This window comes from Pelophylax lessonae (assembly GCF_965119305.1).
Source record: "Pelophylax lessonae genome assembly, chromosome: 5".
Taxonomy (NCBI): Eukaryota; Metazoa; Chordata; class Amphibia; order Anura; family Ranidae; genus Pelophylax; species Pelophylax lessonae.
The window spans coordinates 165,754,353-165,772,415 of record NC_138772.1 but is presented as its reverse complement, the minus strand read 5'-3'; the positions used below and the strand labels follow the sequence as shown (position 1 = coordinate 165,772,415).

At 46.7% G+C, this 18,063-nt stretch overlaps 1 protein-coding gene across 2 annotated transcripts in view; it reads right to left on the bottom strand.

The window, feature by feature from the left end:
- The window catches only part of CNOT10 (CCR4-NOT transcription complex subunit 10), a 233,424-nt gene that overhangs the window by 135,397 nt on the left and 79,964 nt on the right, over positions 1–18,063 (bottom strand). For both annotated transcript variants that reach the window (XM_082259468.1, XM_082259469.1), the window contains 2 exons: positions 16,064–16,237; positions 3,274–3,354 (listed from right to left, as the gene is read on the bottom strand). In XM_082259468.1, the coding sequence (XP_082115594.1) occupies positions 3,274–3,354; positions 16,064–16,237 (255 nt within the window). The remainder of the gene's footprint in view (positions 1–3,273; positions 3,355–16,063; positions 16,238–18,063) is intronic.

The window sequence follows — 18,063 nt, the reverse complement described above, 5'->3', positions numbered from 1 at the left end:
CCGGATCTAGAAAGCCATCCTGCCGGCGTCATTTGACTATACGCCGGTATGGAAGTGGTTAAAAGGTCTGTGGTTAAAAGGTCTGTGGTTGGACTGAACAAGAATCAGCACAACAATGCTCTTACCTAACAGAATATTCCTTGTTATCACATGAGCAGTGTAGCATAACTTACTGACTCATTCTGCCGTTTCTCCTCTCCAGTTATGGAGTGCTGCATTACAGGGGATTTCAAAACTCTGCCTGCATTTGAAAAATACATGCAGTTGTGTAATAAAGTGTTACTAAACCCAGGACCCTGCATTCACTATATCTGGTCTTCCACAGTACACAAAATATGGAAATGCAATTATTTTAGTAAATATAAACTGCTAAATACCTTTTTTCAGCAGTATATAGCAGTCTTGTGACTTCTATCAATGTCTGGCCGAGCACTGGTTAAAGCTTGTAGGAGGCGGCAGGACTCCTGACCCTTTGTCTGGACAGTGCCGATTGGTCCTGTGCCAATCACAAGCACCCCCCCCCCCCCCCAAAAAAAAAAAACACAACTCTAGCACTGCACACCATACTGACCATGTGCTTAGTGCACCCAAGGCTCTGTACTATCAGGGGACAGCAAAAGACGGGGAGAATCAGAAGACAGGATCTAACAGCCTCTTTTTACATTTCAGAGGATTAACTCCTTAGGTTTCACGGTGATTATAACAAGCATAATTTACTGCATACACAGACTGATTTTACTGTTGTGGGTTTAGTAACACTTTAAGGAAGGAGCTGCATTAATTTGTGTGTTTTGCATCTGAACCGAGCTCAGTTTGAAGTCAGAAAGAGAAAGTAAATTAGTATTTTGAGAAGGTGGTCAACTATTGCACTCTACATATTCCTCTCCATACAGGATTTCGTTAAGCAGCATGACAAACAGTCTGGAAACTAAAGATGTGATATAAGTCACTGTAAAACAGATTCTAGTAGATCAGAAAAGACAAGCAGAAAACTGTCTGCTATGATCAATATATAGCTTAGAGTTTGCAGCTTTGGTTAACTTGCAGAAGCCATTTTAACCACTTCCAACCGTTCATATAGCAAAATGTAAAGTGGTCATAGAACGTCCAGCAGGATGGGGCGCGCAGAGTGGTAAAGAGCCTATGACGTAGGCTCTTTGCCATGTGACCACCTGTGTCCAATCACAGCTGGTCACATAGTAAATAGGAAGTGCCTTTGATCGGCTTTCTTCAGCTTGCGTCTGACAGGCGCGAGTAGAGGAGAGCCAAATCGGCGGCTCACCTAACGGGGGGGGGGGGGGGGGGTCTGCGCTGGTAATCAGAACATTGATTACCAGTGCAGACCCTTGGAGGATGCCACTAGAGCTACCAGGGATTGCCCACCCATGGCCACCAGGGATGCCAATCAGTGCTCAGGGAGCCTGTCAGTGCCCTCCACATGAGTGCTGCCCATCATTGCCATCTATCACTGCCGCCTACTAGTGCCCTCCATCAGTGCCGCCCATTAGTGCTGCATATTAGTGCCTCTTCATCAGCGCCACCCCATCAGTGCAGTAAAAAAAAAAAAATAATAATAATAATAAACGTATTTACAAAATTTTATAACAAACAACAAACTTTTTTTTTTTCAAAACTTTTCGGTCTTTTTTTATTTGTTTAGCAAAAAAGAAAAAACCTTGTGGTGATCAAATACCACCAAAAGAAAGCTCTATTTGTTGGGGAAAAAAATGACAAATTTGGTTTAGGTACAGTGTTGCATGACCGTGCAATTGTCATTCAAAATGCAACAGCGCTAAAAGCTGAAAATTGGCCTGGGCAGGAAGGGGGTGAAAGCGCCCTGTATTGAAGTAGTTAATCACAGAATAAATAAAAAATGTTAAAGCCCACTTACCTACCCTATAGGGCCCTGTATGTAGCAGCAAAAGAAAACACAAACAGTACAACCTTCAGGTAAAGTTGCTGTCCAAGATCCAAAGCCTTCAAATAGTCAAAAAGCAGCGATGGCACTCACAAATTTGACTACGCGAGCCACTAGTCCATTACCTAAAAATAACTACGTTTTCGGGACTGCTCCCACATTGTGTAGTATTGAGGGTTTGCCTGCCTAAAAATAACTTCAGTGGCCTGCTTACATAAAGTGGGGTACACGCTAACAAAATCTGGCAAACTATCATCCGATTTTCATTGTTTCACAGCAAGTCGGAAACGAGGAAGGAAATCATGTACGGAAATTCTCGTACGATAAAAGCTTTTTTTGTTTCGGATCATGCGCAGGCTTTCGTTTCCAATTTGTCTCGTACGGAAATCGTACAAAAACAGTACACAGTTCCCATATAAGAAAAATTTTGGAGGAGTTTGTACCTTGGGAAATTTTCATTCGGGAAGATCGGAATCGACTGTTGAAAGTTGTGTACAGACCATCAGAAAATCATATGATCGTTCCCTCGGCCGAAAGTGTTAGCCCAATTTTCTTATATTGTGTACGAGCCTTCAAAATGTTGCACACACTGACAGCCATCAGTGACTGTCAGCTGACCTCTTATGGTAAAGCGACATTATTGCAGGACACATCACGTCATCAAATTACAAGATGCAGAAAAAGACTGTCTTACCACTCAAATAATTGGACCACTAAATATAAAAAATAAAGAAAGAAAAGGAATCTGGCTTGCAATTTAAAGCGGAACTTCCACTTTAAGCACTCCTCACCCCCTTACATGCCAAATTTGGCATGTCATTTTTTTTTTTGGGGGGGGGGGGGGATACCTAGTTTTGAAGTTTTCCTTCCCCCCCCCCCCCCCCCACCGCCCTGCAATCTTGTGGGACACGTCACAGCTCCCAGAAGATTGCTCGGCCTCTGAGGAAGCGCAGCGCACCCGGGCTGCAAGCTGTCACAGCCGGGGAGCCCACACCTGTGATGCCAGCGCCGGGGAGAGGCGAGAGAGAGGAGCGAGGCTTTGGGTGGCCTCATTGCTGGATCGTGGGACAGGTGAGCGTGTATTTATTAAAAGTCAGCACCTACACTTTTTGTAGCTGCTGACTTTTAATAAACCTAAAGACAACTGGAACTTCGCTTTAAAGAAGCCAGTCTCAAAACAGGCTAGATAATAAAAAAAGTCATACTGCCTGATATAAAGATGATCTCACCACTTACCCGTCTGGCTTTAACACAAGGCTCACTGGCTGTGACTTCCCTTAAAAGCACATTTTTTTGATTACCTTTTTAAACATTTTGAAAAACAGCAAGACAAATGCACCAAGGCAAACAATTACCTTAAATTTTCAAGCTCTTGTCGTTTCAGAGGCGAAGAAGGTGGGGCAGGAGCAAATTTATCACTTTCATGGCTTTTATTGCTGGAGAAAAAAAAAAAAAAAATCAGATCACAAATGGAGAAATAACATAAGATTAAACGTTCCCTTTTTCAAATGTACCCTGTCACTAATGCATTACATTGCGTCTGCTGTGCATGAGAAACATGTAATAGAGTTAAATGTGATCCTTTAACTTTTAGTGTAAATACATGTCTTGTCTGTAAAGCCAAGTGTGTTTAGCTTCATGGTAGGTGCCATCATTATTCTGAAATTACATTCATCTTGAAATTATATTTACACCAGAATTCATTGGACTGCCATTACATCTGTCTTTTTTTTTTTTTTTCTTGTACTTTTCTTTTAAAGCTAAATTCCAGGCATCATAATTTGTAATAGCGTCAAGGAGGTTAGTGACTGTTTACCTCTGCCTTGCAGTAACGCAATACTCATTTTACTAAAATGCACTCTTCAAGCTGCGTAAAGTAAGAAAAATTTGATTTTAGACACACTACAAAATCCCTTTCAGCTGAGGGATAAAGGAATCCAGATACTATGGTTATAATGCCACCTACAAAAGGACTGGCCCCTGAAAAACAAAAAAGGTAGGCCAGGCTCAGGGTAACCTCCCTCTACATGCCCTAAAGCAGTATTAAAGGAGTTTTAAAGGCAGAAGGTTTTTTTTTTATCTTTATGCATTAAGATAAAAAGCCTCCTGTGTGTAGAATCCTCCCCAGCACCCCTAATACTTACCTGAGCCCCATCTCTCTCCAGCGATGTCCACGAGACCCTCGGCTGGCCGGGACTCTCCCTCCTGATTAGCTGAGATCCAGCCGCGGCACCAATGGCTCCAGCGGCCCTCAAAGTCTGTTAGCCAATCAGGAGAGGGGGAGGGCCTTTCTGAATGGACACAGGGAGCTGCAGATCAGCTTGGCTGCCCCCATAGCAAGCGGCTTGGTATGGGGGCACTCGATAGGAGGGAGGGGCCAGGAGCAGCAACGAAGGACCCGAGAAGAGGAGGATCAGGACCACTGTGCTAAACCACTGCACAGAGCAGGCAAGTATAACATGTTTGTTATTTATTTAAAAAACACGAGACTTTACAATCACTTTAAACCCAAAAGCAAACATTTATTATATTGCAGCTTAACAGTTCTTAGATGTGGTGGCTGCATTAGTTTTCATTTTTAGCCTCTCTTTCATCTGGTGATCCAGCCGGTAAGTCTTTTTCAAAAGAACAAGCTCTAATCCATATGCATCAGTTTACAGGGATGGGATAAACCATTCACCACTGGCAGGGGTGCTTACAATGATCAGCTTTAATCCATTCATGTTAAACCTTTAGCCCAAAAGAAGTGTGTATCTAAATCTGCTACTACATTTAACATTACCCCTCCCCCCAGACTGACAATGATGCTGTCCAAAGGTGCCACCCTGTGCTCTTTTAACCAGAGTGGGGGCACTCTAATACAGGAGGTGAGTTACTGGCTAGATCCCCAAACTACATGGGAATGCCCAAGGCATGCACACCCCCTAACCCTCTAGGACCAAAAGGATGAAACCTGTGCTTGTCAGGTCGAGTAGCCTCTTTAGTGAATCTTGCTTATCGAGACTTACCAAGAAAAACCTTGTATTAGCAAAAGATACAACAGCCCACATAATCGGTAAGTCTCAAGTCTGCCAGAGAACTAAGAGGTATCTGATTCCCATGAAGTCAATGTATTCAAATAGATAGGGTGCATATGAGGCAACCCCACAAAAGGTAGGCAGGAAACTGAAGGGAGACCTTAGACCCAGAGGAATTTGAGAGGAATCACCAGATAGAAGGTGCCACTGGGACACTCAAGAATGGTCCTGCTGAATAACTGCTCTGCTTTTCCCTGACCTCATGCTATAGGCCTAGGAAAGCTTTTCATATCCCAGATCCATCAAGAATCAGCTGCCATGCAACAACGAACGGGAATCATAGTAGTACCACTTAGATCAGGGGGTCTTAAAATGATGGTCCTCCAGCTGTTGCAGAACAACAATTCCCATGAGACATTGCAAGGCTGACAGTCACAAGCATGACTCCCATAGGCAGAGGCATGATGGGACTTGTTGTTCCGCAACAGCTGGAGGGCTGCCAGTTTGAGACCCCTGACTTGGCGTGTTCACCTGATTAGGGACATAGCAGGGGAAAACATCCAGAGATTTTTACTCAAGAGGCAGTGGAACCTGCCTAAGGAGTACCTATCCCCAGAAAGACCAGTCTAAAGTCTGTTCCCGTCAATGATACCTATGGCAGAAAACTAGTGTTTCACCCGCTGACAATCCAGGGAGGCACAGGGGCCTCCAATGACAATCTCTGCCTGCCACACACAATTGGTGGTGCACCTACTGTAGGTTACTAAAACTTTTTTCCCTCTCCAGGAGCGATCACCACCAGGTGAAAGGAACCAGATTTCAAAGAACTGTCCATAGGTCAAATCATGCAAGGTTAGGTCTCTGCATCATCCAGCGACGGGACCAGACTACCTCCACTGTCACAGGAAGGACTCCAAATCCTCCTTTCGAATGAAGGCACAGCAGCACCTAGATGGTGTTCACTAGAACCTGAAGCAGGAGACCTGCCCAAGGCACCTATTTTGAAAGCAAAAGACACCAGGGATGGCAATTCTCCAATGAGCAAAGCAAGCTGTGGACCTTTGTATCGGGAAAACTAAGCTGGTTAGTCTCATCAAAAGGTGACAGACCATTATCAACTCTGAAACCTGACAAAGTTAGGACTAGCCAGATCTTGCAAACGTTAGGCTCTTTGGGAAGATGCCAATTACAAAGATCCACCAGCTGACTCGACACAGGATGTCAACTGAGTGGGCAGAGCTGGTTCCAGTCAATCTAGTAGGTCAGTGAAAACCCTCTGGAGAGGAGGGGGGTGGAGAGCAGGTCTGGTCCTACCATGGGTCCCGCTGGGTCCATTGGACCCAGGCAGAACTTGGAGAGGGGTGGAAAATTGACTCCCAAGATTTTTTTTTCCAGCAGTTTTGTGTGTCATCAGTTTGCGGCATGTTACGGGCTGCATTTCCCCATCTCATACTGCTGCTCGTAGTGCAAACTGATGAGTATGAGGCGGTGCAGTGTCTCCCTCCAGGGAATGTCCCTCACGTGATCAGGGTGTGCGCAATGACATCAGACTTTAGCGCACTCTATCTCACGTAGGGCAGTGGGCGCAGGAGACAAAGGAGTGACAGGAAAACTGAGTACAGACAGTGGCTGGTGGACTGGTCCGGTTGTAAGTTATGGAAGATAACAGTATCCATATTTTCAAAATTTTATATTTATATAAAATAATGGATGTGGGGGCCTTTTGTTGGGCGTGACTTTTTTTTGGGGATGGGGGCAGCATTTCATTCTTGGACCCAGGCAGCACAATGTATTGGGCCAGGCCTGGCTAAGAAGTACAATGAAGGGCCTTTCATGTCCCATGAGGGATAGATTGGTGGCTCACATGGGCACAGCTGCAGAGACTAGACTGACCCATAGGCTGAAGCAAGGGTGGGAGAGGAACTCAAGGAGACTACAAAATGAGCGTCAATCTGTGAAGTATCACAGAGAAGATAAGAAGCAGCAGCTGAAGAGGGTCCAGGGGCAAGGCAATAGCCTGTGAGCCTAAAAGGGTTTCTTGCACCAGGAAGTCTGAGATGTAAACTGCCCAAGGACTCGTCAGGGTTCACATTTAGTTGCCAATTTGTAGAAGTGGGAACACATCTTCATGCAAAAGGTTTTTAAGAGGCTTTAGTCGGTCTCTGTATTTGAGCCTCATGTTCTGCCTAATAGTCAAGCTCTAAAAGCAGGGGGGCACCTACTGCAGGTGTAGAAGGCTGAAGGAGAAGGATGGGTCTCAACTTGTCGCTAGACATCCTACATGGAGGCAGGAGTACATTCTGGGCTCTAGGGATAGCCTTGACGATAGAATCAAGTGTAGGACTAAATAGACAATGCTCCATTAAAGTGGTTGTAAAGGCAGGATTTTTATTCTGATCAGTAGCAGCAGCGAAACAATGCTTCTGCTATGTTGAATGGGGAGAAAAAGAGTATGGGGTGCATGTGCGACACTCCACTCACTGGATGATGTCAGCATTCACGTCCTCACTGTTAACCCGTACCGTGCTAAATTGGCTTTAATAACAAATTTGAAAGGCTCCCAGCAATGCAAATAGTGAGGTAGCTCTCAATGCTTCAGCCTGGTTCACTTACGTATTCACTTACTCAACACAGTGGGTTTTCAGAGACAGTGCAAGTCCTGAGACCGTTCCACAGCTCCATACCTGCAAAGCACTCTTTGGATGACTTTTGCCAGTAACTGAAAGTATAGAAAGCGACATAAGGGATACTCAGTGCCCTAAAGTCACATTCCCAGATAGCCCTGCCTTAATAAAAAGGCTGATCTAGACAGCTGCATATAGAGACCAGGTCAAGCAGCAATGTAGAGTAAAATCTTGACTGAAGTCAGTGAAAGAATACCAAAAAAATAAATTAAAGAAAAAAGGCTAGCAAAGACCAGACATTTTTCAGCAGAGCTGAAAAAAAGATGTCCATCCTCCTTTGACACTAGAAAATAAAAATAAATAAATAAATAAATGGGCCTGACCTACATTTGTTTTTGTTTGCCAGTGTCCATCTCTACTGTAGTCGACAGTATAACACAACAGTATTTGAATTCCTGTGTCCATCAATGGATGAGAAAAAAAACGGAATTTTTGTAAAATCTTACCGTAAAATTCCTTTCTCTGAGTCCTCCGACAGTCGCCGCCCACTCACAAGTCTTCACCAATGGGATGTCCCAAAGCAGTGTAGACATGAGTGGTGGGAGACGCAACCGTAGAAAGGCAACGCAGTACCCACATCAGAGAAAGGAACCTTACCACAGTAAGAGAACCAACCGGGAAACAGGAAAAAACGTGCTCAACAGGAGCAACAACCCAGGAAAACAAGTAACCCAGGGGTAAAACACCCCAACAATCAAGGGCCCACAAAAACAAGGGTCCCTAGGAAACTGCCGCACTGAGAACTTTACGGCCAAAGGAGGCATCAGCCGATGCCTGAACATCCACCTTATAGAACTTTGAGAAGGTGTGAACGGACGACCAAGTCGCCGCCTTACACACCTGGGCCACAGAAGCCTGATGACGGTAAGCCCAAGACGTACTCAAAGACCTGGTAGAGTGCGCCTTCACAGGGAAGGGAGGAACCTTCCCCTCCAAGGCATAGGCTTGTTCAATGATCTGTCTGATCCATCTGGCGATGGTCGCAGCCGACGCCGCCATGCCCTTCCGAGGTCCCTCAGGAAGGACAAAGAGGGAATCCGACTTGCGAAAAGATTTAGTGGACGACAGGTAAACCTTGATCGCCCGGACAACATCCAAGGAATGTAAGGCAACCTCCTTCGGATGCTTAGGCTTCGCGCAGAGCGAAGTCAAGACAATGTCTTCATTCAGGTGAAATTCCGAGATCCTTTTCGGAAGAAAAGATGGGTTAGGCCGCAGGACCACCTTATCCTTGTGGACCACCAGGTATGGAGAATTGCAGGACAAAGCCGCCAGCTCCGACACCCTGCGAGCCGAAGTGATTGCCAGCAAAAAGGCAACCTTCTTGGACAACAGAGACAACGAGATCTCCCTGATCTTTTCAAAGGGAGCCTGTTGCAACACGGACAGAACCAAGTTCAAGTCCCATGGAGGTAAAGGGTCCCTCCTAGGAGGGGCCAAATGTCGCACCCCCTGAACAAAGGTGCTAACCAATGAATTAGACTCCACAGGGCGTTGAAAGAGAACGGCCAGCGCAGAAATCTGACCCTTAATCGTGGCCAACGCCAAACGCTAGTCCACGCCCGTTTGAAGGAAAGCCAACACTCTCGACACCGAGTATGAGCGAGGGGAATACCCCCTGGACTCACACCAGGCAAAATACCCTTTCCAACTACGGTAGTAAATCTTCCCCGAGGCTTTTCTAGCCTTGATCAAAGTGGGAATGACCTCAGGGGAGAGACCCCTATCCTTCAGGACCTGGCTTTCAACAGCCAGGCCGTTAAAGCCAGCGACTGTAAAGCAGGATGGAATATCGGTCCTTGAGACAGGAGATCTTCTCGAAGTGGCAGACGCCACGGAGCGTCGACCGCCAGATTTACGAGGTCTGCGTACCAAGACCGGCGAGGCCAGTCCGGTGCCACCAGAATCACCGTGTGCGGTTCCGAGGCTAACCTGCGAAGAAGCCTGGACAGCAGCTGAATCGGTGGAAAGGCATACATCAGACGATACTGATGCCAGGGCGCCACTAACGCGTCTGAGGTGTCTGCCCGAGTATCGCGCGTCCGTGCCACGAACCTTTCCACCTTGTTGTTCAGACGAGACGCGAACAGGTCCACATCCGGGGAACCCCACTTCGCGCACAACATCTGGAAGACATCCGGGTGAAGGGACCATTCTCCCTGGTCCAGGGTCTGGCGACTCAGATAATCCGCCTGCCAGTTCTCCACCCCCGGAATGTGAACTGCCGTTATCGCCGGGACGTGCGTCTCGGCCCAAGACAGAATGTCGGCTACTTCCCGAGCCGCTCGGGCACTCCTGGTGCCCCCTTGGTGGTTGATGTAGGCCACCGCGGTGGCATTGTCCGTCTGAACCCGAACTGGACGGCCCCGAAGCCTCTCCGTCCATCTCAGAAGGCAAAGCTTTATCGCTCTCAATTCCAGAATGTTGATCGGAAGGGAGCACTCCTCCTCCGACCAAGTTCCTTGGGCGGACAGAACGCCCAGAACACCACCCCAGCCCGACAGGCTGGCATCCGTGGTGAGTACCGTCCATATTAATGGACGAAAAGACTTGCCCCCCGACACCGCCGGGGACTGGAGCCACCACAGAAGATCCCTTCTGGTGTCGTGGCTCAACGAGATCCGCAGATCCAAGGATTGCGGCCGCCCGTCCCACTTGGCCAGAATCTCCGCTTGGAGACCCCGCGTGTGAAACTGGGCAAAAGGAATCGCCTCAAAAGACGAGACCATTAAACCTAGACATCTCATGCATGTCCGGAGAGACGAGTGCCGGTAGTCCCTGAGAGACCTGACCTCGTCCTGAAGAGTCCGAAGCTTGTCCTCCGGCAGGAAGACCTTCGCTTGGACAGAGTCCAGAATCATTCCCAGGTAGGGAAGGCGAACCGAAGGACACAGAGTCGACTTCGGAATGTTTATGGTCCAACCGAACTCCTGCAGAGTCCGCATCGTGGTGGACAGGTCGGTCACCAGGCTCTGACTGGCGTTTGACTGTATCAGGATACCGTCCAGATACCCCAAGACAGCAATGCCCTGTGCACGCAACAGGGCCAGAACCGGCGCCAGCACTTTGGTAAAAACCTGCGGAGCCGAAGCGAGACCGAAAGGTAACGCCATGAATTGGTAGTGATCCTCCGCAATGGAGAATCAAAGGTACCTCTGGTGACCCTCGAAAATGGGGATGTGTAGGTACGCATCCTTCAGATCGATGGAGGCCATGAATTCCCCCAGACTCAGGGCAGCCACCACTGAGCGCAGGGATTCCATGCGAAACTTGCGAACCCGCACAAAGCGGTTCAGAGCTTTCAAGTCCAGAATCGGACGCACTTTGCCCTCCTTTCTGGGCACAGTGAACAGATTGGAGTAAAACCCCCAAAATCTGTCCCAATGAGGCACCGGGACCACCACCCCCTGGGCCCGCAGGTCCCACACCGCTAGGTGCAAATCCTGCAAGCGCTTCGGAGACAGCTGAAGAAGATTTGAGGGAAAAAAATCTGCCCGCCGGCCGAGAGAGAAATTCGATCTTGTAACCAGATCGAACGATTTCCTGAACCCATCTGTCCCGAATGCGGGCCAGCCAAGGTTGTAGGAAACCACGTAGACATCCCCCCACCCCAGAAACGGGTGAGGGCGCCCCTTCAGGCGGAAGTGGTATGGGAAGTTGAACCGGACTGGCCGGACTTCTGCTTCCCCGCCCACGGCTTCTTCTGGGAGCCTTGGCCTTTGAAGGGCTTGCCCTTGGACTGCGACCGAAAGGCACGAAAGGACCCCTGAGAGGGCCTAGACAAGGAATTCCGCTTTCCACGGAAAGACTTATGCTTGAAAGACTGGGGCAGGAGAGTACTCTTGCCCCCCGTAACCCCTTTTATCAGGGTATCCAAAGCCTCGCCAAAAAGGCGAGACCCTGCGTAGGGAAAATCCGCCAGCGTCTTGCGAGAAGATTGGTCGACCGACCAAATCAGACGACGATTCAGTATCGCCATGCTGGACAGGCGCGCAGCCAAGGGAGCTAAATTCAAGTCCGCATCGCACAAGTACATGACACCCTGATGGATCTGGTCCACCATAGCCAACGTGGTAGGTGAAGCGGAATCAGCCGCCAAGGTGCGCCTGAGCATCTTGGTCCAATCAGCAACAGCCTGTGCCGCCATAATGGAAGCAAAAATAGGCTTCAGCATAGAACCAGCCACCATATAGGCATGACGGGCAAGAGACTCTATTTTCCTGTCCGTAGGGTCCCGGAAAACCGGGGTATCCTCAGAAGGCACCGCAGTAGCTTTGTTCAAAACGGCTACCGCGTGATCCACCGGAGGCGCCACACACCAACGCTCGTCGGTGGCAGGTGCAAACGGATAAAGCAATTTAAACTTATTTGGCACAGTAAAGGGCTTCTTTAAATTGCGCCACTGTTCATTAACCGTATGGTGAAATTCAGCAGGGCAGGGAAAAACCTGCGCTGATTTGCGAGTCCTCTGCGTCCCAAAGGAAGACATCCTAGCAGGAGGAGTAGGCTCATCCTCCAGGTGCAAGGTGTCCTTTATGGAAGCAATCAGCTCATTCATGAGTGCAAGCTCTTCAGGCGAGCCAGGGGGAGAAACATCAACCCCCTCCACCTCAGGCTCCCCCTCAGACCCCACAAGGTTCAAAGATGAGCGGGACCCTGAGAAGGGCACGCCAGCCACATCGCCCTCTGAATCAGAGGAAATGGATAACCTGGCCCTTTTTGTGGATCGTTCAGCCAGCAGCATCTGCACCTGAGACACTAAGGAAGCCACTACAGTGGTCAGATCGGCCCCCTCGGGGGGTGCAGCAGCCCCCTGGTCCCCCACCAGGGCGGGGGGAAACTTGCTATCCTGAGAATCCATGCCCCAGTACAGAAAAGTAATAAAGGTACTGGCCCTTTAATACCACGGCGAGCGCAGCCCACCGCACACTGCTGTATGCACTGACCCCGCAGGGATAGACAATACTGAGCAAGGAATGACAGGACAAGAAGGTAAAAACCTGGAGAGAGCACACCAGACCGCTGCCACCGATCGCTGTTACCAGAGAAAGAGGAAGTGATGCAATGCTGGCTGACTGATATAGCCTATGGAAGGCTCCAGCAAAATGGCCGCTCGGCCGAGGGAGAAGGCTACAATAAAATGGCGCCGCCATGTGCATGATGAGTACCGCCCGCCAAAATGGCGGCGAATGGCGCCAAAACACGGCGCTGCATAGGGACAGGGCCGGTCACAGTATACAGGCAAATAAAATGGCGAATCGCCGCAGCGACCGCCGCACACACACATGTCTGCACACAAACTGCACCCAGAGCATAATAAACAGCAGAGCAGGATGGCCCCCCCCTCGCAGCCCACAGGCAGTGCAGCCACACAGGGATCTGACAGGGAGCCCGCAGTTACACAGACATGGAGGGTAATACACAGCCACAGACTGACACCCATTCAGAAGGTCCCCACACAGAAGGTGCTTACCGTACCAGATGGCGTGGGGAGCCGTCTCCAGCGACAAACCGCTATCAGGGCAGACAGGGAGTGCCGCAGCCAGGATGCTTGTGGACCACAGTCATGGTGTCCAGTGAGGTAGCCACCTCACAGGCAGCATCCCTGCAGCGAACAGGGATGGGTCGTTCAATGTGCCAGGGTAAAACCTAAGCTGAACGCTCGATGGCAGGCTGGGGATCCATCTGGCTCTCAGCCCTGGGATCCAGGGCGACCAGTCCGAGACCCAGCTCCGCATGATGATTCTTCATCAGAAGATCCCCAAACTAAGGCTGACAAAATAACAGCTAGCAAGGAAAAGAGAAAAATACTTGAAATAAAATCAAATAAAGGGTAGAAGGCTGAGACTGAGCCCCAGCACAGGAAAGCCAGCTACTCCTAAGCTAGGCAAAGTTAAACTGAGTTGGGAATGCTGGTGCAGGGAGGTATTGACTGAGGGGACAGCCCCTAGGGGTGTGTCTATGCTAAAAGCTTTTGTATTAACAATTCTTGTTGCCTAGCTACTCCTACGGAGCAAAGGTCAATACCCATTGGTGAAGACTTGTGAGTGGGTGGCGAATGTCGGAGGACGTAAGAGAAAAAACTATTTCTACACAGCAGCGGGAGGCAGTTACTACCCCTTATAAAGTTATTAAAATAATATTGTCTGGAATTCAGCTGTAAACTTGTGGCTTGATATCCATGAAGATAAACTGAGTTATTTTGTTTAAGCAATGAATTTGTACATATGGTTTGACAAAATCTTAATTGTGGATGAAATGCACTTTTAATCCTGTGTGTTGCTTTAACCAAAACTAAGAGCTAGGCTACCAGTACAAATAAAATAAATGACTTTGCAAGTTTCATTGTTTTTGAAGAACTCCCAAAAAACACTGATATACTCTTCATGTCATTTAGACTACTTTGCTTTACAATGTTCTAATGCATGTGAATGGTCATAATTCAGAAGAGACAAAATACACTCTAATCAATTCTAGTAACATAGCTAGCAGGGAAATTAGTAAATAGCTTGCGCTCTGGTCTGGTGTAGTAAAGTCAGTGTGATAGGTGTAAAGATGGCTAGAGGGTGAAAACATCAAACAAGGTTAAACAAAATACCTTAAAATACATGACATATGGGCATAGTCAAGTCCATCAGGTAGGTGAAAAGCCCCGACGGTAGATGTGTCTTAAGTGGCTAGAAAATATATCTCAATCTGCAACAAAGGGCCAGCTCCACCGCACAGGGAAGTTGGTTCTGTGGAAGATGCAAAAGACAAACAGCCGAAGCGCCTCTAAGTGCAGTAAGTTTTTTATTTCAATAGGCATTATGCCTATTGAAATAAAAACTTACTGCACTTAGAGGCGCTTCGCCTGTTTGTCTTTAGTAACATAGCTAGCAGGAGAGGAGATTGCCTAAGAAGTGGCCTACTTTAAATCGCATGTGTGTGTGAGAGTGTTTTTAGAGCATATAGCAGGCCATAGACGAGTTGAAAAATTAACACAATTTGGGTTGATCGTCAATCGTTAATTTTCACGGCATTACTGTGACAGGTGTGACACGCAATTTTCAAGCCATAATCGCAACGTGACTGGTCCAACATGCAGTTTTTTTTTTTTTTTTTAGAAAATATAAACAAATGATGGCACAACCGTATGAGCTATTTTTGTTTTTCAATAGACAGTACTTTCAACTCGTCTATGGCTTGCCTAAGTTTAGATAACCTATTTTTGTCATAAAGTTATTTATAGCACCTGGGTTTAGTGCCTTTTATACCTCGCCAATCTTTGTTTCAATAGCTTTTATTATTTGTTTAGGAAATAATTAAAAAGAAGTGAATCGCATACTTCGAGTATGTAACAATAAAAAACGAATGTGGGGTTCAATGGAGATTATTGAAGACCATAACACACAGGTTAGGTCTACTATGAGGATCTCAACACACTAAACCTGCCATAAAAACCAGGACAGTAACAAAATATGAACTACTGGTAGAACATTCAACCCTTCTGGGTAGTATGAGGTCAAAATTCGGCCAACCTCCCACTATAATGTATGTGTGCTAAGCAGTGGGATCACAGGTACACAACCCTACCAAATTAAACCCTCGAAAAGGTTGACCTGTGAGGCAACCGAGATTCTACCCAAGTTGTGTAGTAAGGAAGGCTCTATCATCAGACACGCTTTACATCATTCCCTTATAGGGGAACCTGCATCCTTCACTACACCCAGGTGTGTCTGGGTAAAGAGTGGAAAGGGAGAAGCAATAAGAGGCATAGTACCAAGGTTAGCAAAAATAAAAGAGGTGAAAGAGATGAGGGAAAGAAAGAAAAGGAAATGGAAAGGGTAGATTCATCTGGGAATCTTCCATCGGGCTTTCAGGTAATCCTGTCAGTCTTTAATTGTTAGCAAAGCATAAGGTTTAGCCCCACCTTAAAGTGTCAGAGTGGGGGGTAATAAATAACGGAAAACAAAAACAATTGGTTTTATTATATTAGTGTAACTCCTGGGAACCAAATCAAATTAATCATAAAGCCATGCAGTGAATGCAATTTAATTGGCTGCCATAGATTAATGAACTTTCCACAGCAATCTATAAAAAGTGCATGATACAACTTTGGTATTAAATAGGAAATCTGTTGCTGGAAACCTAGAATCATTATTTAATGAGAAAAAATGCAGATTAGTTGCTAACCTCTTCTGCTGAAAATGCTAGCTTCCTGGTTGTCATGAACATCCCATGCCCTCACTTCTGTCACACATTGTATGAAGATTAGAAACCCTGATTTCCCTAAATTGCATACTGTATTTGTTTCAAGTCAGTGACCAAGAAAGTATTGAAGACCAAGACAGCCAGGCAACTAGCATTTTCTACAGGAAATTAACAATGGCAGGCTATACACATCTCTCAGTACAGGTTTCCTTATGTAGGTCATGTCTGCAGAGCTGGAAAGGTTTATTTACCTGCATCCTTCATTGCTTTCCCCACCCGAATCGGTGTTGCCTGTTTGACTGTTATTCTTTGCACCATTTTCTTTAACTTCCTGTTGGTCCTCTGGTAAAAGGAGTAATGCATTTCTTAAGCATATTGCAGCAAACTCCATGCTGGCTACTGGAATAGCAGATGATTCCCCATCGCTAAATTAAACACAAATAATAAAATTAATATCAACAAAAACTGTCCATAGTTCATGAAACTTGGTACATAAAAACCCACACATTCAAATTGTCTAAAGTTTACAATGGCAAAACATTCTTAAAAAAAAAAATGAATGCAAGAAATGCATACACACTTGCACAAACAGATGTGCCCTCCAGCAGTTACATGTCTGTATATTATACGATCATGAAAAACAGGACAAGCATGTAATGCAGTAAAAAAAAAAAAAAAAAAAAAAAAAAAAGAATTCCAAAGTTACATGTAAAGCAGAAAAATTCACTGAAAAAAAAAAAAAAGATACAAGGACTTATGTTTTAAAGATAAAAAGTTACATAATGCTGTTAAAATACATATGCAGGAAAACAATTATGGGGCCAAAAACGTATTTTGGTAAGGCAGTCTTGTAATTCGGACAGTCATTTCAAATTGCACAGCTAGTTTCTGAATCTTTTTGCAGACCACTTAAAAAAGGATGACTCACAATAGCCTGTTATAATACAAATGGACAAGGAAGCAAGAACACAATGATAACCTATTCCCTATGCTTTTTCCTCCTGCATGCCCGGGAGAGGAGCGGATTGGCTGATAAACACGGGAACTTTGACATACCAGTAAATCCCATATCTTGGAATACAGTACAGAACAGGACAGGACGTCAGAGACCATGGGTTATACACCACTACTTACTGGTGATTGAATATTGCCCCCCTCCCAACTTCGTGGGACCTCAGTTTTGTAGCAAGCAATAAGGAGAGACAGGGGGACCTGTGTCCTATACTGTACTTCAAGATATGGAGTTTTCAGGCAAGTCAAAATGACCATTATGTTAATCAGAGTACAGGACAGGAAGTCATAGACCTTAGGATGTCCCCAAGCAATAAACTGAGGGGTGGACAGCAACAAAAGCAAAAAGAAGAAGGAAGGGTCAACAGGCCATAAACACTCAGCTGATGGCTTGAAACACATTGCAGCCAAAGCTCAGATAAGCAGAGGCCTAAACATCCATCCGCTAAAACTTTGAAAAAAATATGAACAGAAGACCAGGTGGTAGCCTTGCAAATCTGCAAAACTGATGTCTGCCAAGACCATACAGGGGTTTAACAGGACAGGTTCCACTCTGAACAGGCTTTGCCATGGTTGACAAAAGAAGTTGGTTGCATGTGCTCAGCCTCATATCTAGAGGTTGTCTTTGGGAAATAGACGTACGAGTGCTGCCAGCATTGCTGCAGAGGTTGAAGGGGTGGGGGGTCAGCCTGTCAGTGCTCAGACCATACGCCGCACACTGCATCAAATTGGTCTGCATGGCTGTCGTCCCAGAAGGAAGCCTCTTCTAAAGATGATGAACAAGAAAGCCCGAAAACAGTTTGCTGAAGACAAGCAGACTAAGGACAGGGATTACTGGAGCCAAGTCCTGTGGTCAGATGAGACCAAGATAAACTTATTTGGTTCAGATGGTGTGAAATGTGTGTGGAGGCAACCAGGTGAGGAGTACAAAGACAAGTGTGTCTTGCCAATCAAGCATGGTGGTGGGAGTGTCATGGCCTGGGGATGCATGAGTGCTGCCGGCACTGGGGAGCTATAGTTCATTGAGGGAACCATTAATGCCAACATGTACTGTGACATACTGAAGCAGCGCATGATCCCCCTCCCTTCGGAGACTGGGCCGCAGGGCAGTATTCCAACATGATAATGACCCCAAACACACCTCCAAAATGACCACTGCCTTGCTAAAGAAGCTGAGGGTAAAGGTGACTGACTGGCTAAGCATGTCTCCAGACCTAAACCCTATTGAGCATCTGTGGGG